The sequence below is a fragment of the Microtus pennsylvanicus genome, chromosome 5 (assembly GCF_037038515.1).
Source record: "Microtus pennsylvanicus isolate mMicPen1 chromosome 5, mMicPen1.hap1, whole genome shotgun sequence".
NCBI lineage: Eukaryota > Metazoa > Chordata > Mammalia > Rodentia > Cricetidae > Microtus > Microtus pennsylvanicus.
The window spans coordinates 124,811,053-124,835,319 of record NC_134583.1 but is presented as its reverse complement, the minus strand read 5'-3'; the positions used below and the strand labels follow the sequence as shown (position 1 = coordinate 124,835,319).

The following is a 24,267-nucleotide window of genomic DNA, read 5'->3' as shown; positions in this document are numbered from 1 at the left end:
TTTGCCTGCACATATGCTGTGTGAGAGAGTTGGATTCCCTGGAACTGGAGTTACAGACAGCGATGAGTGGTCATGTGGGTGCTGGGAATCAAACCTGGAACCGCTGCAAGTGCAGCCAGTGTTCTCAATTGCTTAGTCACCTCTCCAATCCTGAACAATCTAGTCTTACCTGGAATAAGTGGCGACACATCTCATCCTTGATGAGACCCAAGAGGGTCTGGCACTGGGCTACAGGGGCTGACTCAAGAGCCACTGTCAGTAAATGGAGTCCCATGTGGATCATAACCTCAGAGTTGTGGCGGTCATGTGGATTTGTGAGGGAGATAAGGAAGCGGAAGAGCTCACGGATACAAGGAAGACCATAAGGAACCAAAGCCGTGCCTGAGAAGGTGGGAAGAGAACAGGAACACTAAGATATATCCCGCTGCTTAACAACACTTGGATCTGCGTTATTCATGAGAAAAACTTGTGTGTGTATGTGGGGAGGTGCATGGGAGGGGTGGGTGTCATGTGTATATGTGTGGTACATGCACGTTTATGTGTAGTGTGCAGCTGTACGAGCCTGAGCATGTGTAGATGGAAGCCACGGCAGATGTCAGATGTCTTGCTCTCTTTCACTGCCTTAAACAGGGTCTCTTGTTGAACTGGAAACTCTCAGGACCCACATGTCTGCACACCCAATGCTGGGGTTACAGGCATATGCTGCCATGCCTAGCCAGAGAGTACCTACCTTCCTTCTGGGAGGACTGGGTAAACCGAACGCCCCGGGGATTGACATAATCCATGTCATGGACAGAGGCAGAAGCAGAGTGGTCAGTAGGGGACGTGCACTCCTCCAACACTTCAGGGATAGATTCCACCGATGCTGACTGGGCCTTTTCCCCATGGGCCCCTTCCTGATGTGGCCAGTTACAGACAGATACAGGAACAAAGATGAGGCAAGAACAACTTAGAACTTATTCTCCTGAAGTATGTGTCTTCCAAGCTGTCTTCAATGGACCACAGCTCATTGATTTATGAACTTCTATAAGACGGCCCAGGGCCATCTTAAACAGCACTGATCTAGGGTGACTACTCTACAGGTGCAAAGGCTCTCATATGCTCAGGATTTAGATGGTTACTTTCCTGTAAAAGCTATTTCCTTCCCTTTCGTCAGATACTACCCCTACCAACATAGGTATACCCTGATAAATCTCACAGCAAGTCATGCTATGTGTTTTCTGAGCAGCAAAAATGATTCTGGGAAATGGGAAAACTTTCTATCCCAATCTTCCTCCTTCTCTCCCCCCACCCCCAATCTCTCTCTCTCTTTCAGGATAGAGTTTCTCTGTGCAGCTTTGGCTGCCTTAGAACTCGATGTATAGACCAGGCTGGCCTCAAACTCACAGAGATCCACCTGCCTCTCAAGTGCTGGAATTAAAGACGTGTATTACCATGCTCAACCCAATTTTCTTTTAAGACAAAGCATGGGTACAAAACCCAAAAGAACAAGCCAGCTCCTACAGTAACAAATTGTAGAGGGACCTTTAGGATTAGTCAGCCATACCTGAGGGTCAAGCTGATCGGAAACTCCTATCTCAGTGCTCCCAGGCTCTGTGGCTGTGCCTTCCCTTGGGGAGCCAGCTTGCTCCAGGTCAGTAAGGTCCTCCTTGGAGGTGGTCTGGGAAGATAATTCCAGGCCACTGTCTGTACAGGGACTGACCACTGTTGAGGCAGCTTCTGAACTTGCAGAGGAGACGGATGTGGGCACATCAATGAAAGGCATGCCACCTGACAAGGAACAGAAGGGAACTTGAAGGTGCAGAGGCTCTGTGAGTGAAGCATCCCCTTTAGTACCAGGGCCTTGTTACTCAGACTGAACACTCATCTATAAATGCCTCTGAAGTAGTGGAAATCTCTCTGAAAAGGGAATGACATGAAGTCATGCAGGGTTGTTAAATGGTCATAGTTTGATTTGACTTGAAATGTCCCTTTCTGTTCTCTGCAGAAAGACCAAAGCCCCTCAGCAATTGGCTTTCCATTTCAAATCCACTCCCCGAGAAAGACAGGATCTTTTCTGTTTTCATCAGAAGAAGCAACCTAGGCACTCACTAGAAAGGTTAGAAGATAAGGTGGCTCCATTTGGGGTGGGCAGCTCTGAACTCGGTATGACTTTGGTTGTGTGACGAGGAGGCCGAGGGGATCTTTTCTGCTTCTTCCACTTGGATGAGTCACTCATGCCTCCTGCTCTCATTTTCAGCTGGAAATATCATACATCGTTAGTATCCAGACTAACAGAGTAATTTAAACAAAGATGTTATTCCTAGAAATATCTCAGCACTTAGTCCTTCTGTTCTCTAGAAAATAGCTTATGCCCCCAAATCATTGTTAGATAATCTAGACCACCAGACTATACACCTGGGCCTCTACACTTGCAGCTTTTTTTTTCATACACTTGCAGCTTTTGGAGCGGCACAGTGGCCTCCACATGGAAGGCAACATTCTGCTTTTTGACTAGTCGTTGATATAGCCAGCTGTCACACACTGTTCTTGCTGACCAGGGAAGGGCAGCTTTGCCTACAAGCCTGTGGACTTGACTTTCCTCCACAGTCACTCTGCAGAGCAGCTCCTAGTTCTAGTTCTTGTCCAAATATGAGTACCTACTCTTCCTATCTAGAGTCAAAGCGTTCTCACTAAGGCATAAATTGGGACCTAGACCATAAGGACAACTTTTATTCTAGAGTTCTTGCATTAAAATGGATGGTGAAGAGTTGATCTTATAGAGAAAGGAATGATACTCCAATTATTTGTGGCGTTAAGAATGGAGTGCTGCTGCTGCTCCCAATTTGTGCTATTGCAATAAAGCCTCTTGTTCTTACAGTTGTCCTTCCTACATTTTATTTTTTATTTTTTTAAAAATATTTATTTATTATGTATACAATATTCTGTCTGTGTGTATGCCTGCAGGCCAGAAGAGGGCACCAGACCCCATTACAGATGGTTGTGAGCCACCATGTGGTTGCTGGGAATTGAACTCAGGACCTTTGGAAGAGCAGGCAATGCTCTTAACCTCTGAGCCATCTCTCCAGCCCCCCCCCCCCCATTTTATTTTATCGCTATTTACTTTTTTAGACAGGGCCTCATGTATCCTGGACTAGGTCTCAAAATTACTATGTAGCCAAGGATGACCTTGAGCTTTGGGTACTGCTTCTACCTCCAAATGCTAGGATTGCAGGCATGTGCTACCACACTCCACTTATGTGGTACTGAGGCTCGAACACAGTGCTTTGTATATGCGAGCAAAGACTCCTGCAACTGAACTACATCCCTAGTACCACTAGATTCAATGTTAAAGTATCTGTTCAATTTCTTCTAAGATTTGGAGATAAAAGTCTTCCTTCAAGCTCCCTCATAAAGCTTTGATAGTCTCTGAACATTTACTAAGAAACCAGATCTTTCCTTCCTTCCTTCCTTCCTTCCTTCCTTCCTTCCTTCCTTCCTTCCTTCCTTCCTTCCTTCCTTCCTTCCCCAAATCTCCTCCTAATAAAGGAGAGGCCCCAAACTGAACCTTTCTCTTAGTTCTGAAGAGTACCAGCTTCTCATTGGATTCATATTCGTGTCCTTCCACCTCTAAAACACCTGCAATCATATGTCTAAAACTGAGCTGCTATGACTATGCAGGAGCCAGAAGGATGCTCTTCCCAGTAACCTTGGAGTTCAGATAGATCACATTCATGGTAAAGACTGATCTGGGAGAAGAATGAGACAAACAGAGAACACAAAACTCAAAGGGTCAATGAAAGAACAAAAGGGCCATCTGGCCTTACTGGTCATTATCACTAGGCTCCAGAAAGCCCAAACAACTAAAGGTTTATGAGATAATTCTCCTTTCTAGGAGACTCCTCTGTATCAGTCCCAATGGACATTCTTTCTACACAAGAATTGGTATTTCCTATCTTCCACTTTGTATTATGCAAAGCTAGCCCCAAGCAAGTTAATTCAGTGAGTGTTCCTGGCTTCCTGATTAGTACAGGAGTCCAAAGGCTGGCAGTTTTCATGCAGGCCTCACTGTTGCTATGTTCGTGTCCTAAGGTACATGGCAGGCAGCAGGTGTTCATGGAACTTTATGCCACCTTATCTGTACGATTCCAATAAAGCAATAGCTTTATAAAAATTGTACAGGCCCTAGGCAAATAATCATGGCAACATGCAGGCTAGCCACTGAAGACAGCTGAAATTTGTAACTACGCAAACACAAAATGAGACAATGCATTCAGATAGGACAGACACACCCCAAGCTAGGGAGCACTCACACACAGTTATTTTATTTTCAATGACAGGAATGCTCACAATCACACCTCTGGCATGCACACTCTTGTGATGGATAACCTAGACATCCCTCATCCCTCTCTTCATCGTCTTTCAAGGGCTCAGGTAACCTTTTTATACTTCTCCACTAAACTCACCTACATCTTGAATTTTAAACAACAGAGGGTATCTTTGCAGATATTAGAAAATTCCCACCACTAGTGGTGGCATATGCCTTTAATCCCAGCACTCAGGAGGCAGAGGCAGGCGGAGCTCTGTGAGTTCAAGACCAACCTCGTCTACAAAGGAAGTTCCAGGACAGGCTCCAAAGTTACACAGAGAAACACTGTCTCAAAAAAAAAAAAAATCCCGGTGCCCTAGGCTGCCATGCTCCTTAGTTCCTGTCTATCAACTTAGAGACCTAAATCTTGCAATGATCCCTTTTATGTAACCAAGAAATAAAAACCCTCACAGGATGTGCCACCTTCACCACCAAATCAGTCAGGTATCCTGACCTACTCAACGACGATGCTTAAGCTCTCCACACCAGCTCTGAGATAGGGGAGGGGAGAAAGAAAGATCTTGCCTGAGGTCCCTGTAATTTCCCTAGAAATGGTGGGTCTTAAGTCCTCCCACAAGATGATAGCAGGATCCAGGCTCTCTAGGCTCATTATGTGATGCTCAAGACTTAATTCTACTTCCAGGCAACCAGAAATCCCAAGAGAATCCCCAGTACTGCAAAGCTACAAACACATGCAACTCTTCAAACGCCAAGCTGTGTTACTAGAGTAGGTAAGTTGTGCTCTGAACAACAGAAATTGGACCCAGTGTTACATATCAAAAAAGTAAACATTTAAATAAATAAACAAATAAATAAATAAATAAAAGGGGGGAAGGCGAGGGCGAGAGACCTTGAGGTTCTTAAAGAGTAGCACCCTCTCTAACTGGTTCAGGGCTTTGGTCTGCTCCCCACTACTTAGCTGCAGTTTGCTGAGGAGACATGGAGACATCTGTGAAAGACAGGCAAACGACAGTTTAAAAAGAGTGAAGTCAGCTCAGGGCACAGGGCAGGAATGGGGTGAATGGAAGGGAGCAGGGCAGGTGCATGCACCTAGTAGCCAAGGGTCACTCCACAGGTAGAGCCTCATCAGAGGTCTGACAAGTCCAGAGTTTTGGTTCCAGACAGAAAGAGGCCATCCTCATCACCATTCTTTTCCTAGCAGTTTGATCTGGAATTTAGCTTGATTTGATCTCTTCAACAGAGACTAGAGCAGGCAAGTCCCGTCTTATTCAGCATTAGGAAGGAGTTGGGGCACAGCCTCTCTAGGGCTCTCATTTGCTGACAAGACTGAGCCAGAAGGAGATGGTCAGACTTTCATCTTTGTCAACATGAATCTTTAGCTCAGCCTGGAAAGCCTGGTCCAGTTTCCTTAAGGACTGGCTTATCTGCATACATGGTAGGTCAGCAAGGAGAGGTACTGACTATAGGAGTGACAGCTATTTGTAGATTTCAAGCAGACCAATCTAGGCAAAACCATGTCTTTGCTACTAATCAATAGTATTCCATAGCACTGAGTCTGGAAGTTAAGGAGGTTTGGACAGGGAACAGCAGATGAACTTTCAGACCCCACCTTCTTCATGTTGGTTCCCACATAGCTCTTGGGTTCTTCTTTAAACTGAGGTAACCTGTAAGATAGAGAATGGCATGACTATTACTAGGGATAATGACAATGTTCTCCTCTATGCCAGTCATAGTAGGTGAATTGGTCCACAGCATCCTTGTCTCTTAACTAGAGAAAAGCTAATCTCATCCCTCTTAGAGCTTCAGAGCCATAGAAACTGGGTGGGTCATGTAAGACATAGATAAAGTAGACACTGGAGTGGGGTAACTAAGCAGCCTTGGGAGTAAGGAGGTTCTTTTTATCCTTGGAAATCACTGCTGAAAGCCAAGAGACAGAGAGTTAGGCACAGAGAAAGTAGTAAAAACAGGCTGGTGTTTTAAAGGCAGTAAACCCACGGGGAAAGAAACTTGGCAGCAGAGTCCGAGGCCAGGCTAATGTGCAGACAATAGGGATTAACTCTAAAAGCAAAAAGAAATACCATCGATAGGCTTAAAAGTCATTGCTTCAATTCTTCTCTAGTGAGTCTTTAGATAGGAAGTATAGAATAGGCAATTAGATTTAGGACAAAAAGGCTTCTTGGGCTCTAGAATGAAGGAGTCCTTCCTAGGGAAATCAAAAATCATGGTTTCCCTGGGATTAAAGGGTTTGCCAGGATATAGAGTTTTAAGTGCTAAACTCAGGGAATCCCAGGCCAGCCAAGACAAGGGCCAATAAATCAGCTTTCACAACTCTTGGTTGCCCTAGTCTTGGCCTTCTTTTACAGAAATCAGGCTGAGCTCTGGAAGCTCAGCAACCTGTTCTAGGCTGCTTAAATTTGGCATCTTCTCTAGGCTCCCTTTCCCAGATGCTACCTGCACAGAAACAGACACAAGTTTGGGAAGCAGAGATTAAATAACCCTCTGCCTCCCAGAGGCCACAGCAGCTCTCTTCCTTCTCCCTTGCTCAGTAACCCTGGGCCTGGAGAACTACTGCTATCTATAATCCCAGTGGCCTCTGATGTGGTTGTGGGGTTGGCCGGGTCCCTAAAGTGGCTGTGTGGAAGCAGGCAGACTCCAGAGGCCTGGGCAGCCGGGCAGAAGCAAACAGCAGCAGGTTTACCTTGTGAAGAGCAGCTGCACCATGTCTACGAGAGTGTGCTCTGCGGATTTTCTCAATAACTCTGCACAGGCAAAAACAAATAACACAGGTGTCATTACTTGCTGTGCTATTATCAGGAGACTTCTCAGAGCAGACTCCCCTCCAAACTGTGTTTACTAAGGATTATGCCAAACTTATTAAAACCAGCTCCAGCTCAGCCTGGTAGCTATAACTTTATCAGACCACTAGGTGGTACTACTGAGTCAGGAAAAGGGGACAACTAGATGGGTTTTCTTGGATTATCAATTGGTGTCAATCCCAGAAACCCTAAGGGAGATTTGGTTCTGTAACTGAGTCAGTTTAAGAGCTATCCCCACTCCTGCCTGGGAACAATGGGTTAAGATCTCTATTCTAGCTTCAAAACAAAATCCCCAAGGTTACCCAAGGTAGATGATGGAGAAATCCTGGTCCTATGGGGTTCAGAGATAGCATCCTATACACATAGATACCAGATAACAGCAGGAGAGTGAAGGAACTAGAATTCAAGTACCTACCACTAAGCCTCATTTCAAAGCAAATCCGGAAGCAAGATTGCATAATCTCACATACAGATTCATTTGTTAAGTGGGTACCCACTGGGGTTAGCAACAGAGTTCGGAGAACCTACAAAAGGAAGAAAGAGAGAACATTGTGATGAACTAAGTAGGCTGAGTAAAGCTTACCTGAAGGTAGAAAAGGCACCTACCGGGTAAATTTATTATTATTATTATTATTATTATTATTATTATTATTATTATTATTATTATTATTATTATTACCAGCGCTTGTGTTGTGTGCATGTTCATGTGTGTTTGTGTATGTTAATGGGCATGTGGAGGCCAGATCATAACATGAGTATCAACCTCAAAAATTGGTCCAACTTTTTTCTTTTTGTTTTTCAAGACAGGGTTTCTCTGTGTAGCCCTAGCTGTCCTAGAACTCACTTTGTAGACCAGGCTGGCCTCGAACTCAGACATCTGCCTGCCTCTGCCTTTTGAATGTTGGTATTAAAGATGTATGCCACCATGCCTGGCTCCTCAACTTCTTTTAAGGCTAGGTCTCTCACTGACCTGGAGCTCACCAATTAGGCTAGACGGGCTGAGCAGCAAGGACCCAGGATCCTCCTGTCTTTGCTTCCCTGGGATTACAACTATACTCACCACCTTGCCTGGCTTTTTGCATGAGTATTGGGGTCTTCATGCTTAAAAGGCATACCGTTTACTACCTGAGCTATCTCTTCAGTTCTTTCTCTTAAAAAAAAAAAAAAGGTGCTGGAGAGATCAAATTACATATGCTAGGCAAGAGCTTTGCCCAAAAAAACAGGTGAGCATCTCTTTACCTCCTGATTTTTTTTATTTTTTGAGATAGGATTTTGTACTTAGCCCAGGTTGGGCTGGAATTTCTGCTTCAGTCTCCCAAGAACTACAATTACAAGTATGCATGACCATGCCTGATTTCAGGGTAAATTAGCAAGAATGCTGACCTCAAAGCTGGGTACAATGTAACATGCTTGTAATATTAGCATTTGGGAGATCAAGGCAGGAAGATTAGCAGAGGTACATAGAACTCTGAGTTCCAAGTTAGCCTAGTCCTACAGTTCTAGGACACCCAGGGCTACACGAGATACTCTGCCTTAAAAAACTAAACTAAACTAAAAACAAAAAAATTAAGTGCTGACCTTATTTCATTCAACCTGAAAGAGACACCCAAGTGCTTGACTTGGGAGCCCTTTCTGTGCTTAGCACAGTCAGGACACAAGCTCATAACTCCCTCCAGCTCCAGCCTACACCTACAGAGGGATGACATGGATACAGTCTACCAGAGGCACACATGTAGTAAGAGCTTCTGGTATTTGATATCAGATCATTTAAAGCTCTTAATTATTTTCCTTAGGAAAGCTTTTACTTTGGGTACCTGAGCTCCTTGTTTGGAAACAGAGTTGGTCTCTAAGCCTCAGTGGAGTCAAAACACAGCTTCATGCTGCCTGCAGACTTGGGTAAGTAGAGCCAGCAGCATCAGCCCTTGGCCATTAGTCTAATTGCTCTTCTCTCCCACTTACCTGGAGGATTTTCATCAGGACAACTTCATCACTGGCAGGATCTGTGCCCACAAAACGGGCGTGAGTGACAGCATCTGCCATGTTCTCCATGCCCTCTGCTGTGCCCTCATGAGTTGGATCTGTTCCAGCAAAAAGGGACAGATTAAATCATGTAAGGAAGACAGGGAAAAAGGAAGATGACCTCTATAAATTGCTGGAGAGACTCTGGCTTTCTCACCAGTTCCCTAACTAGGTTTTTTGTTTTTTGTTTTTTTTGAGCCACCTAAGAATTTTACCCATAACTGGCTTTAACAGTTCCCTCTGTACGACTCTACTGAGTCAAAAAACATGTATCAAAATTACCTGTAGTATTTGTCTTAAAAAAAAAAACAAACACTCAGCCTCCAGCTTACTTCTAGCTTTTTTTGTGTGTGTAGCGTGTGTGTGACATGTGTGTATGTCAGAGGTCAATGCCAGGTATCTTCCTCAGTTACTCTCCACCTTATTTATTTTTGTGAGACAAAGTCTCTCACTGCACCTATAGTTCAGTGAGTGATTCAGCTAGCCTGAGGTGAGCAAGCCTTAGGGATCTTCCTATCTTCACGTCTCCAGAGCTTGCACTACAGTGCCCAAACTCAGGTCCTGAGGTTGTGTGTACTTTCTCAACTGACCCCGCAGAAACTTTGATTTTGTAGGTATACAGTGGGGCCTAAGAACCTGCATTTCTAAGAGCTGAGGTAAAGTTAATACTTCTGGAAACAGGGACACACTTGGGTAATCACCAGTAGTAAACTACTCATTTTGAAGTGGAAAGGCCTAAAAACAGGAACCAAAAGCAAGTAGAGTCAGAGTTTTGAATGCCAAGGCTGTAGCTTTTCTCTTTTCATCTTTTCCCCCCTTCCATCTTTTTGAGACAGGGTTTCTCCGTGTGACAGCTCTGGCTGTCCTGGGTCACGCTTTGTAGACCAGGCTGGCCTTGACCTCACAGAGATCCGCCTGCCTCTGTCTCCTGAGTGCTGGGATCAAAGGTGTGTGCCACCACTGCCCAGCATTCTTTTCATCTTTTAATAGAACTTCTTTTTTTGGAGTCGTATGTTCTGGTACAATTGAATTAAGGGAATGATGTTAAAAATAGATGGTTAGTGCCACCAGTACTTCAATCTGGGTACCATATTATACCAGATCAAAGGTCCTTTGAGTTCATTCTTATTTAAAACAACAACACTGAGTAAGACTCTTGATACCAAGACCAGGTGGGATGCCACACACTTGACAGGCTGAGTGATGAGCTTGAAGCCAACCAGGACTGTAAACAGAGAGATCCTGCCACCTACTCCAAATAACTTGTTTTCATTTATTTATTTAGTTGGTCTTTTTGTTGTTGTTGTTGTTGTTTTTGAGACAGGGTCTTGCTTGTGTAGCCTAGGCTGGCCTTGAGTTCACTAGGAAGCTAAGTGTGGTCTTGAATTCCTTATCCTCCTTCTTCTACCTTTCAAAGAGTTGAAATTATAAGGTATGAGCCAACCATAAGCAGCTTTTTTTTTTAATAAAAAAAATCTTGTTCCTCCTTTAACTAACCAGGCTTTAGGAGAGAAAAAGAAACAAACCGAATAGGACCGAAGACTGGGGAGAGGGAGGCAGCTAGGATTTGACCTACAACTAAAGGCTGGTAGTAAAGGGATAAACTCTGCTTCTACTCTTGAGTTAAAGAGTCACACGGAGCAGGCTAAGAGCTGTCTCCAGCAATGCCTTCAGAGTCCTGCAGAACTATGTGGACTGCTGGCTTAAGCGCCAGGCTGTTTCTGGAGAGTTCATTTGTTGCATAGCTTTAGAAAGTGAGCTCATGGAGTTAATTAGGAAAGGCACAAGGCTCAAACCGGGGTAAAGCTGAGGTAGCACGGAGAGTGAGCCCCTCCTGAACATAGTGATAGGAGTCAGGAGACACATCTCGCTACCCCTCCCTCCTTTTTCTTTGTTCTGAGTCAAGGTTTCGCTATGTAGCCCTTGCTTGCCTGAAACTCAACTATGTAGGCCAAGCTAGCCTTGAACTCACAGATCTCCTGCCTCTGCTTCCAAAGTTGCAGGGCTTAACCATAAGTGCCACACCTGGCGATTTCCCCTGTTTTGGTACCTGAAATTAATGGAGTTCCTGGGCCTAAAGCTTGGAGGATTGTGAAGAAGCCTGAGCGTTTTTCTGGCAACAATGAGCAGGAAGTCTTTCTTTAACATGAGTACTCTTTGCTTTTCCTTTCTCGTCTGTTGTCGGCACTAGTCTCCAACACATCCAAGACTATTCTGCCTAGTATTCAGTGGCTGCTTCAGAGATATGCAAAGGGAAACCAGTTTCAGGACTCAAAGCACAATGTGGTGATCCAGCTTTTCCTCCTATCATCCTCTTGTGTCTCTCTCAACCAGCACAGGCAATTTTGTTTGTTTGTTTTGTGAAATAGGGTTTCTGTACATTACAGCGCTGGCTATCCTGAAACTTGCTTGTAAGACCAGGCTGGCCTCGAACTCAAAGAGAGAGATCTGATTGCCTCTCCTACAGAGTGCTGGGATTAAAGACGTGTGCCGTCGCTGCCCAACTGAAAATTCCATTCCTTATGGCCCTGACTAAACCCTCTGCTTGAAAGTCATTATTTAGGCCTCCAGGGTTACAGGAAAGCCCGGTCTTTCTTAGTAATGAATGGCATATCAGAGTTCAGTGAACAGCAGTCTTGCTCAGGGCTTCTGGAATCTGTTTCTTCCTATCTTTTAGTAAAATCTCCTGATAAAGTGATTTAAATTCTTTTGATCTTTTTGTATTCTCATTCCCTCAGCTTCAACAAAGTAGCAATTTTCTTTTTTTCTAAAAAGTTTTCCAAAAAGGCAGGTAATAGTAACAGTCCTTAGAATCACTGGAAGAGCCTGCCAGCAAGCTAGACAAATCATGGCTTGGCAGATACGTGGGACCAAACTAAGGACCGAAAATCATCTCAGAAGTCTTGGGCTGCAGGATTCAGGGACAGTGGTGGTTTCTGTTAGGAGGTCGCTGACACAAAGGGTGAGTTGACAGCTCAGTTAGTAGCCCTTGTGTTCTTGGAGACTCCAGACATCTTCCTTTTCTATCACTTGGAAGCCAGCTTCAGAGAGAGTTGCCAGAGGGTTGCTTTTGTACATTCCTCCCTGCTCCTTTTCTCACCCTATAGCAATCATCACCTCCCAGCATTCTCCTTTCCCACCAGAGGAAGCTCCATTGACCAGCTGGCCTGAGGGCTCCAATGACCAGCCTGTTTGCCAAGTCCAGGAAGGGAGCAGAGAAAGGAGAAAAGATCAAAGGGAAAGACTCAGAAGGGCAGCTGGCTGAGGCTGTGAAGAGACGTGACCTGCAGGTGGTGCTCAGGTCAAGGCTGGAAGCAACTGGGCCTGGTTTCTTTTAGGGAAAGTATGAAGCTAAGTTTAGTTGGCCTGGATGGAGAGGTTGAGACCTTATCTACTCAGAACCTGGCTGACACCCAAGACTCCTGCTTACTGCTTAGGATCCTAAATGCTTTAGTTAAGCAAATCAAATTTTCTAGAAAAGATAAAGAGTTTTCTCTCCTGAATGTGAAGGTCATTCATTTGTTTCTGGCTAGCTAGAACCTAGGCCTCCCCCATCTTTCCTTGTCTCTCCACTTTGGAACAAACACAGCCACTCACCTGTTTTCTTTGTTCCTTACTCTTTAGAGGGGGAGGCGAGTTCTTAGACACAGTTTCTCTGTGTAGCCCTAGCTGTCCTGAAACTCACTCTACAGACCAGGCTGGCCTTGAACTCAGAAATCTGCCTGCCTTTGCCTCCTGAGTGCTGGGATTAAAGGTGTGCACCATCACTGCCCAGCTTCACATGGGTTTTTCATAGAGGAAAAAGAATTAAGATTCTGAGTGACAAGACCAACTGAAAAGAAAGAAAGGAAAAAAAGAAAGAAAAGAAAGACAGAAGGAAGAAAGAAAGGAAAGGAAGGAAGGAAGGGAGGAAGGAAGGAAGGAAAGAAAGAAAGAAAGAAAGAAAGAAAGAAAGAAAGAAAGAAAGAAAAAAAGAAAAAGAAAGGCAAATGTGGCAAAAGCACATCTTATATAAACTGACAGAGGGGGACATAACTCAGTGGCGGGGTGCTTGGCTAGCAAGTTTCAGGCCCTGGGTTCAAGTCCCACCATTGAATCTTCTGATCCGTAGTCAGACGTATTATCCATTGTGCCACTGGCCCACTCCCCACTACTGAAAAGAAATCAGAGATCCACTGTAGATTGGGTCTAGACTGAGAGCAAAACTTTCTAATACAATGATAGATAATAGGTTGTTATTCCCACCATACAAAGAACGTATACCAACTGTTAAATCCAAAAGAGATTCAAAGAGTCAACTTAATGAAATAAAAACAACATACAGAATTTGCCCACCAAAGTGGCACACACACAGAAAAGAAAACTGAAAATATTCAGAGCTGAAGACAGCGAAGAGAAAGGGAAACTCTCAAACACTGCTGGTGTGAATGTAGATGCTGCAACCTGCTGGGGAAGTAATCTATAAAATGTAGCACTTATGTTATATACACAGACTCTACACCAGAAATTTCAAGTTTAGAAATATTTCACACAGAAATAAAATGAGAAGCCAGGCGGTGGTGGCGCACATCTTTAATCCCAATACTTGGGAGGTAGAAGTAGACGGGTCTCTGTGAGTTTGAGGTCAGCCTGGTCTACAGAGCAAGATCCGAGACAGGCCCCAAAGCTACAGAGAAACCCTGACTCGGAAAATAAAATAAGTAAACAAGGTCAGAGAAACAAGGATGTTTATTTCAGCATTATTTATAATGGTTTCAAAAAGGGAATAATGTTAATATTAAATAAAAGACACTATTAAATCCGGGGTGGATGAGAGGGAGAAATAGGAAGTTATTATTTCATTGTTAAAATTTGAGCAATAAAAAAGTTTGAGAAGCACAATACTGTGGGCATAACTAAAACTATTATATACTTAAATCTGATTAAAGAGGACTGGGGATATGAAGTGCCTGTCTAGAATGCACAAAGCCACTGGTTTGATCCTAACATTTCATAAAACTGGGTGTGGTGACACAGGTTTATCATCCCAGTATGGGAAGGTGAAGTCAGGAAGACATGAAACTCATAGTTATCCTTTCTACAAAATGAATCTGAGGTCAGCTTGGGCGACATGAGATCTGTCTTACAGGAAAACAGATTAAAAGGGAAAATTATATATATATATATGTGTGTGTGTGTGTGTATGTTTATATATGTATATGTATGTGTGTGCTTATATATTTATATAATATGTATATATGTTTTACTACAATGAAAAGAAAAAATCAGCTATATAATTATCTTGTGTATATCAAATTAAAACTATTAATTAAAATATAAAAAATACATAGTAAAAATATCCTTTTATTCCACCCCTTTTTAAAAAAGGATAATTAGACTGGACAGATGGCTCATCAGTTAAGAGTAAGAGTACTCTGTTCTTCCAGAGGACCCAGGTTCAGATCCCAGCATCTAGATCGGGTTGCTCATCAATGTCTGTAACTACAGTTTCAGGGGAATCTGATACCCTTTCTGGACCCTGTGGGTATCTGCATGCATATTGTACACACACATACGCATGAGCAAATGAATCTTTTTTTCCTTTTCCTTTTTTTCTTTTTTTTTTTGAGACAGGATTTTTCTGTGGTTTTTTTTGGAGCTTGCTCTGTAGACCAGGCTGGCCTCAAACTCACAGAGAGTCTCTGCCTCCCAAGTACTGGGATTGAAGGTGTGTACCATCACTGCCTTGCTGCATAAATGAATCTTTAAAAATAATAATAATACTGCCTAAATCCAGTACTTGAGAGGCTGAGGCAAGAGGACTGAAAGTTCCAGGCTACATAGAAAGCCCTCCCCCCACCCCCCCACCCCCCCTTTTTTTAGTTCTTCCAGATAGAGTTTCTCGAAGTAGACTAGGCTGGCCTTGAACTCAGAGATCCACCTGTTTCTGCTTTCCGAGTGCTGGTATTAAAGGTGTGTGCCACCATCTGCCTTAAAATGGAGGTGTGCATGTGGGGGAAGGGTTTGCTCATATATATATGCATCAAGAAACAAGTCAAGCCATGTCATTGACACTTTTCCCTAAAGAAGAGATTCCGGCACCACAACAGAGGAGAAACACTTAGCTCTTCTTTCAGATGTCTCTGTATTGTTTGCTTTCTTACAATAAACATAAGTTATATTTAGAAAATAAGATAGACCAGGTCAGAGGGACAGCTCAGTGGGTAAAGAAACTTGCTGCCAAGTCTAGTGATTGGAGTTTGTTCCTTTGGCTCCACATGGTGGAAGAAGAAAACCTATGCCACAAATTTTCCTCTGACCTCCATGTGAACACTGTTCCATGGGCATGGCCCTTGTCCCTACTCCCCAAGACAAAGAAATAACAATTTGCATGATGGATAATAAGTAGTCCTATTCTCTACCAGGAATGGGAAGGCAAGACTCACTGGCTACTTTAAGGCCTGAGCAACTGAAGAGAAGCAGGAAATAGCGTGTTGGAGATATCCGACAGAGTCTAAGGCTTACCGATGAGTGCGTAGGACAGGAACTTGTTGACAGAGGTGAGTGCCAGGCCGGTGATAGGACCAGTGGTATCTTCAGAGCGAATAACTTCCAGAAATGGACGAAGGAATACATTTGGCTCAATCTCTGAGAGTTCTACAAGTAAAACGAAAAGACACAAATCAAGAAACTATCTAACAAAAGTTAACTCCGGAAAAGATCAGTTCCGTCTATTGAAGTAAGCTATAGGTCTTCATGGTTGGGTCAGTCCTCCTCCCCCTAGAATAACTTGAATTAAATTCCTGACATTACCATTTTATCTGTAAAAGTTTTACTATGTAGCTCTAAAAGATTAAACATTTTTAAAAAGCACATTTTAAAAATTAACAGTAAAATTATTAAAAGGGGGAGTTTTATGTCATATACAGCCTATCAGTTTTTTTTTTTATTTATTTTTACTTTACATGCATTGGTGTTTTGCCTGTGTGTATGTCTGTCTGTGTGCAGGTGTTACAGACAGTTGTGAGCTGCCATGTGAATGCTAGGAATCGAACCCATGTCCTTCTGGAAGAGCAATCAGTGCTCTTAACCACTGAGCCATCTCTCCAGGCCCAGATTTTGTTTTTTTTTAAGAGCTATTTATTTTGTGTGTATGAGTGCTCTATCTGCATGTATGCCTGCATGCCAGAAGAGGACATCAGATCCCACTATGGAGGGCTGTGGTTGCTGGGAATCACACTCAGGTCCTCTGGAAGAGAGGCAGTCAGTGCTCTCAACTGCTGAGTCACCTCTCCAGTTTCAGACTTTCAGACATTTTGCTCTATTTCATTAGTGTTGTGCTTGTTATGTTGGAGATTGAGCTCAGGACACTTCATATGCTATGTAACTATTCTTCCATTGAATTATACTCCTAGCCCTTGATCAATCAAGAAATTAATAGCTGGGCATCAGGCATGGCAGTTCACATCTATAACTCCAGTTTTCAGGAGGCAGAAGTAGAAAAATCACTACACATTTGAAGCAAGTTCCAGGTCAGCCAGAGTAGCAGACTACTCTGTTTCAAAAAAACAAACAAACAAAGAAATCAGCAATACTTATTTAATATAACCAAAAAGCATGAGTCAATTGTCCATGCTCTTGTCATCGTCTTTGGTGACACACAGGTAAGCTTTACCTTGTGTACAGAGTAAGACTAACGAAATCCCAGGGTAAAAGAAAGACTAGTTCATAGTCCCTTGCTGAAATGGAAGCCTAAAACAAGCAAAAGGCTGAGCAGCCTCCAGTTACAGAGACAATCTGTAATCTTGGAAGGTCCTAACCACTCTTTGCTGGCTTGCTTCTTTCTTTCTTTCTTTCTTTCTTTCTTTCTTTCTTTCTTTCTTTCTTTCTTTCTTTCTTTCCTTCCTTCCTTCCTTCCTTCTCCTTCTCTCTCTCTCTTTCTCCCTCTCTCTCTCTCTCTCTTTCCCTCCCTCCCTCCCTCCCTCCCTTCCAAGAGCTAACTGTCCTGAGATGAAGGAGCATAACAGTCTTTGAGAAAAATAAGGGTTAGTTAAGATAATGACTGGCCTCAAACCACACAATAAGCAGAGCTGGGATCTACATGGTTCTAAAGCTCCCCAAACCATACACCTATCCTACTTAATTGCCAGCACATACTTCCACTGTAGCAGATTTCATTCCAGGTCAAGAAGACACACCGCCCTGGACTTCCTGCCTACCCGACTTTGCTGAGGGTTGTTGAATTTGCTTGTTATACTCTACTGTGGTTTCAGCTTTCGGAGTTCATTCCCTTTTAGTTTTCCTTAACAAGTCAGAAACTTGCTAAGAGATATGATCAAGGCTATCCCATTTTTAGAGACAAAGGAAAGGTAGGTGTGTGTGTGTCTGTCTGTGTGTGTGTGTGTGTTCATTCTTATGAACCTTTATTTTCATGCAAATATAGGGCACTCCCTACTCAGTTCCTACCTTTTGTCTCTCTGAGCAAACATTTTCTGGGCCGGCTGCTTCCCAGATTAATGCTTTAATTAATTGGCAGACTGGGTAGAATTTTCCAAGCCTGTCTGTACAGTGATCACATCAGCTGTATAAAACCTGCTTCTCATTTCCCACTGGGTCTACCTAGAGAGGACAACTTACATAAAAACTAAAGAGAAATGTGTGCACAAGTATGTGTGCAATAATAAGCATTAAGGTAGACAGACTATATTTAGGAAAAGTGGAATACATAACACTTTTTAAGAGCATGTTAAAAGATGTACAGTTAGAAAGGAAATGGCTAAATGAGTACAAAGTGCTCGCTGCATAAACATGAGTCCCTGAGTTTAGACCTCCAGCACCTATGTTAAAGTCTCTAACTCCAGTGCTAGGTGCAGAGACAGAAGAATCCTGTGGGCTTGTTGGCCAGTCAGCTTAGCTGAGAAGATTTATGAGAGATTCTGTCTCAAAAACGAAGGTAGGCAGCAATAGGTAGGCATCTGAGGCCTGGCTACCATACACACAAGAAAACTTAAAATCATCTTCTCTTACTACTTTATGTTTACCTTGGTCTATCATCTAAAAAAATGCTCACATTTGGTATACATAAGATATTTACCCAAGCTGCTTGCATGCAGGGGTTTGTCCCTATTTACTGTAGGACAGTATCCTCTCCATGTGTGTGTAGGTTCTTTATTCATTAACTGGCGGAAGGGCATCAGTCTCCAGTTTACTGTAGGACAGTATCCTCTCCATGTGTGTGTAGGTTCTTTATTCATTAACTGGCGGAAGGGCATCAGTCTCCAGTTTACTACCCTGCCCATTAGAAAAGTGCTTCTCAACTTAGAGGTCGCAACCCCTTGGGGTCGAACAGACCTTTCACAGGGCTTGCTTAAAATCATCTGAAAACACAGATATTTATATTATGATTTATAACAGTAGCAAAATTATAGTTATGAAGTAGCAAATAATTTTATACTGGGGTCACCACAGCATAAAAGGTCGAGAATCACTGTTGTATCGACTTCTTATCCACATTCAAGTCTTCAGTGATGACACAGTTAATTGCAGATATTCTCACAATCTAAGGATTGGTCCTTTCCAGCCTTTTACATGTTTATACAGCAGACATAATTTTGGTTATGTTTCTGTCTTGGGTTTGTTTTTTGTTTTTGTTTTTTTATGAGACAGGGTCTCTCTACATAGCCCTGGCTGTCCTGAAACTATGTGTTCCACACTAGGCTGGTTTAAACTCAGAGATCTACCTGCCTCTGCCTCCTAATGCTAGAATTAAAGTTGTGTGCTACAATGCCCACCTATACTATTTATTTATTTACTTATTTATTTAAGATTTCTGTCTCTTCCCGCCACCGCCTCCCATTTCCCTCCCCCTCCCCCAATCAAGTCCCCTTCCCTCGTCAGCTCAAAGAGCAATCAGGGTTCCCTGCCCTGTGGGAAGTCCAAGGACCACCCACCTCCACCCAGGTAAGGTGAGCATCCAAACTGCCTAGGCTCCCACAAAGCCAGTACGTGCAGTAGGATCAAAAACCCATTGCCATTGTTCTTGGGTTCGATGAAACCCAATTTGTCTTTTTGTTATTGCTTTGGTTTTGAGGTGTTTTTTGTTTGTTTGTTTTTGTTTGTTTTTGAGACATGGTTTCTCTGAATAGCCCTGGCTATTTTAGAACTCACTCTCTAGACCAGGCTGGCCTTGAACTCACAGAGACCCACCTGCCTCTGCCTCACAAGGGAGATTAAGGGTGTGCATCATCCAATGAAACCCAATTTATTAATATTTATTTTATAAATTGTGTTTTGATGTGATACTTTAAAGTCACTCTAGTGAATCTTAGGCTTCTTCAGTTTTTTTTTCCACCTTGAAGCAAGAGTTTATATAGCCTCGACTTATCCTCTTGTTTCCAACTCCCACGTGCTGGAATGACAGGCACATGAAACCATATCTGGCTCTCTTTTGTCTGTTTATCTTATTTATTTTGAGAGAAGATCTCACTATTTAGTCTTACTGGCTTGGAACTAAAAATACTAAAGTTTTTTTGGATTTTACTGCATGAGTGTGCTGCCTGTGTATAACGTGCACTGTGTGTGCTAGTGCCTGTGGAGGTGAGAAGTTCAAGAGAGACAAGTGTTCTTTACTCTGAGCCACCTCTCTAAATAAATAATTCGACATAAAGAATTTTCTTAAAAAGTCATTATCCATCTCACATAGCTGTCTAAAATATTAACAATGCACCTTGGGCTAGAACGCAATATTACCAGAAAAACCACAGCTTTTGAATTACACACAGAGTTGGGATAAGATAAGAGAGACAGACAATGGACACTGTTGATGTGACATGTGCTGGCCAGGTAGGTATAGATTTTGCTCCTTATTTTGTGGCATTGTTCCCCAAACCTTTCAGGATTGTATACTCAGGTTCAGTTGTCCTGGAATTTTCTCTGGGTACTTTTCAAAGGTGTGAATATTCAAAAGACTACTGCTCTCATGAACCATGTTTACTAATTTTCTCACAGACACTGTAAGCTCACGTGTCACAGCTTTAATGCCTTTATATTTCCCACAGGTAAAATGGGAAATGTCCCTTATCATAAAAGTTCTTAAGCACATTAGCATGAGGATAGCAGAAGCAGTCAAGAGTCCTAGTATAGCTGGGCGGTGGTGGCGCACGCCTTTAATCCCAGCACTCGGGAGGCAGAGGCAGGCGGATCTCTGTGAGTTCGAGACCAGCCTGGTCTACAAGAGCTAGTTCCAGGACAGGCTCCAAAGCTACAGAGAAACCCTGTCTCGAAAAAAACCAAAAAAAAAAAAAAAAAAAAAAAGATTCCCAGTATAGCTAAGACTTCATGACATGCTGATGTAGTAGTAGCTATTTTTGGCTGTTGAAGAGGGATTTTACATTGCTTAAGGGATATGGAGAGGTTGTTAGCAGTCCTGATACTCTAATAATAATAATAGTAATAGTAATAATATTAATAATAATACCCCTTCTTTTTCTTTCCTCCTCCTTCACCTCCTCCTCCTCTTCTCTTCTTCCTCCTTTGCCAACGCTGCCACCACTGCCTCCACCGCTTTATTTACCTCTCAGGCTCATTACCTACAGATCTTACTAATGTCAATTTGGAATTTTCTTTTTATTTTCTCTTTTCCCTTTAAGTCCCCTGTAGATACCTGACAGGGTAGTAGCTGATAATAAACTTATAAAGAGTCTTTTCTTTTTTCTGCTATAGAAGAATGAAACCTTTTACTAGATAAAAGGAATTTTGATTGAAAAAGCTGCTCCAAGTACAATGGCTGCATAAAGCTGGGGTACGCCAACATGCTGCAAAGTACAGCAACACAAGTTTTTAATTTCTCCTGGGCTTTGAAACTGCTTGCTTGCTTCTGGACTTGGTGGTAATAGTGCAAGCAGAGAAAGGCTATAGCAGCTTTGGTCTGCCTGTATGTTACAGATGAATTGCTCACCAGTTCCCTCTAGCAGGAAAAGTACTAGCGTTTAAAGCTCACATATCAAACTTATGCTCCAGGGAGGGAGATGGCTCAGTCTGTCCTCAAGCCACTGTTTGAGGACAGTCCCTATGGGCCTCATTTAGCCTTCTGGCCTTGTTAAAGGGGCCTTGTTCTCCTTCTTGGATTAGGAGTGAACCTGAATAAACCCAAGACTTAATTCATAGGGCAGTACTCCAATCAATAACTAACACTGTATAGAGACTGGGTAAGAGGAGAGGAACAGAAGAAACTAAAATTCTAGGACAGTCGAGGCATATAGTAAACCTACAGAAATAACTTGGTATTGGGGCTAGAGAGATGACTCAGCAGTTAAGAGAGCTGGCTGTTCTTTCAGGGGATTGGGATTCAATTCCTAGCATCCATATAGCACTTCACAACTGCCTACATTTATGTCTTTGTGAGGATGTCAGATCTCCTGGAACTGGAGTTATAGACAGTTGTGAGCAGCCATGTGTCTTTGTGAGGATGTCAGATCTCCTGGAACTGGAGTTATAGACAGTTGTGAGCAGCCATGTGGGTGCTGGAAATTGAACCCCCTCTGGAGGAACAGCCAGTGATTTTAACCTCTGAGCCACTGCTCCAGCCCAGCTTGGTATACTTTTTAAGAATTTAAAGACATCGGGCAGTAGTGGTGCATGTACTTAGTCCCAGCACTTGGGAAGCAGAGGCAGGTGGTTCTCTGTGAGTTCAAGACCAGCCTGGTCTACAGAGCTAGTTCCAGAACAGCTAGGGCTGTTCACAGAGAAACTCTGTCTTGAAAAGCCAGCCAACCAAACAAACAAAAAACAAAACAAAAATAAAAAACAATTTAACGAAGTGTTTATGCACCCTAGCTTTGGAATTAACAAAGCCTGGGTTCAAACTCAATGTTTTCCATTTATTCTATGACATTGGGCACCACAACCTCTGAGAGCCTTCATTTCCTTACTAGTGAAAAATGGAGATGGCAATATTGTTTCTTAGTTATTGAGAGAACAAAATAGTCTAAATTTGACCTGTTTCATCATGTTGCTCAGGCTGGTCTCAAACCCTTGGGCTCAATGGATCCTTCTGTTTCAGCCTCCTGAAGCAACAATTACAACATATATGCAACACAGCAGCTATCTTGAAAACTGCTTAATAACCTATTTAGTTATTGTTGATGTCAGAGGCAAACTGAAGCTGTTTTCCCAGACAATGGAACAGGACTTGTGTTGCAGGGAGGGCTCTCCTACACCAGATTTGCATAAAGTGATAAGTAGCAACTCTAGCAGCAAACTAACCTTGTCATATAGTAGGGACACCCACAGTGTGCCAGACTTTCATTGCTGTACCAACCAGGATTCATGCATTACTGTCAGATTGGATAGTAGTTCCCTTGTATACCCTACCTTTAAGTATTTGCCTTGTGTTTTGAATTTTTTTCATTTTAATGTATAAGTGTTTTGCCTACATGTATGTCTGTGCACCATGTGTGATCCTGGAGCCCTCTGAGGTCTGAAGAAGATATTGGGTCCCGTTACTGGAATTTCAGATGTCTGTGAGCCACCCTGGCTCTACTGCAAGAGAAACAAGTACTCCTCATCACTGAGCCATTTCTTTAGCCTCTTGTTTTATCTTTTTAAAGTGGAGGCTAAATGTGATCTCAAGCAGTAAAACTGTAGGAGACAGCAAGTAAGTACTGGGTACAGAGAGTCACCAAGAGCGGCTGTTCCTGTTCCATGTGCTGTGAGATGTTGTTTCTGGACAAGGATCCCTCTGGTCTCTCCCCAGGGAGAGCTGTGCTTTGAGGACAGAGAGATGGCCGCAGCCTGACAAAGTGTTCAGTCAGAGAACACACACAAAAGGCCCCCCCATTTTTTTTACTGGTTATCTTGAGACTTTGTGTGGCAGATCTTTAGGAAGGATGAGTTTTATGTCATTTCTAACTTAGGCTGGGGACTTGTGACCATGGTCTGTAAACCACCAATGACGGACAGAAAGGAAACATAAATTTATGATGTCTAATCCTAGGACTTTTAGATGTTAACCCCGAAGTGTGTAAATTGAGGAATCACTTCAGGCTTAATCAGAGTATGTTAGGAGTGGTTTTTTTTTTTTTCCATCCACATGGACCAAGTGGGAGGTGGGTATGGTGGCTCAGGTATAATCCCAGTTACTTAGGCTGACGCAGGAAGATGACAAATTCAAAGCATGCTTGAGCTACATATGGAGTTCAAGATCAGACACAGGAATTTAGTAAGATCCTGTCTCAATAAAGAGTAAGTGAGACTGGTGATGTGGCTCAGTGATAAAGCCCTTGCTTAATATCTGCAAGGTCCTGGCTTCAATCCCAGTACCAATCAATACAATTAAAAGGTAGAATTCCAAGCCAGGCAGAGGTGGTACACGCCTTTAATCCCAGCACTCTAGGACAACTAGGACTACACAGAAAAACACTTTTTTTTTTTTTGGTTTTTCGAGACAGGGTTTCTCTGTAGCTTTGGAGCCTGTCCTGGAACTTGCTCTGTAAACCAGGCTGGCCTTGAACTCACAGAGATCCTCCTGCCTCTGCCTCCTGAGTGCTGGGATGGATTAAAGGCATGAGCCACCAGCCTGGCAAAAAAGTAAAATTCTTAAAGTAACAAAAATGTTTAAAAGCAAAACCCAAGTTAGGTTAGTTGATAGCCTGAGAAGTGAATACTTTCTAAAAGATATTTATTTTTACTTTACAGAACTCCAGGGGAACCTGCACATATACATTTACACACAAGCAAATATGTACACATAATCCTTTAAAATTTTTACTTGAAAAATTAATTTATGAATTTATTTTATGCTTCTGTGTAGTTCTGAGGGCAACTTGTAGGAGTTATTTCTCTTCTTTTACCACGTAGGTTCCAGGGATCAAACTCAGGTCTTCAGGCTTGGTGCTAAGCACCTTTATCCTCTGAACTATCTTGCTGGCCCTCCATTCTAATGAATCCAGTATAAATAATTTTCCTTTTATTTTTAAAGACATGGTTTTATGTATCCCAGGCTGGCCTTGAAAATGCTATGGCCTTGAATTTCTGATACTCCTGTCTCTATCTCCTAGGTGTTGGGATTACAAATGTACATGCATTACCGTATCTACTTTCATATGGTATGGGGTAGTGAACCCAGGGCCTCATGCATGTTAGGCA

At 42.8% G+C, this 24,267-nt stretch overlaps 1 protein-coding gene across 5 annotated transcripts in view; it reads right to left on the bottom strand.

Moving 5' to 3' along the window:
- Positions 1-24,267, bottom strand: part of Gbf1 (golgi brefeldin A resistant guanine nucleotide exchange factor 1) — a 146,904-nt gene that overhangs the window by 33,083 nt on the left and 89,554 nt on the right. For 4 of the 5 annotated variants that reach the window (XM_075974253.1, XM_075974254.1, XM_075974255.1 and 1 more), the window contains exons 4-12: positions 15,649-15,780; positions 9,085-9,203; positions 7,541-7,649; positions 7,008-7,068; positions 5,919-5,973; positions 2,092-2,239; positions 1,547-1,770; positions 731-896; positions 170-381 (exon numbers count right to left, since the gene is read on the bottom strand). In XM_075974253.1, the coding sequence (XP_075830368.1) occupies positions 170-381; positions 731-896; positions 1,547-1,770; positions 2,092-2,239; positions 5,919-5,973; positions 7,008-7,068; positions 7,541-7,649; positions 9,085-9,203; positions 15,649-15,780 (1,226 nt within the window). Of the gene's footprint in view, positions 1-169; positions 382-730; positions 897-1,546; positions 1,771-2,091; positions 2,240-5,198; positions 5,298-5,918; positions 5,974-7,007; positions 7,069-7,540; positions 7,650-9,084; positions 9,204-15,648; positions 15,781-24,267 lie in introns of all 5 variants that reach the window. The other variant, XM_075974257.1, reaches the window with a different exon arrangement.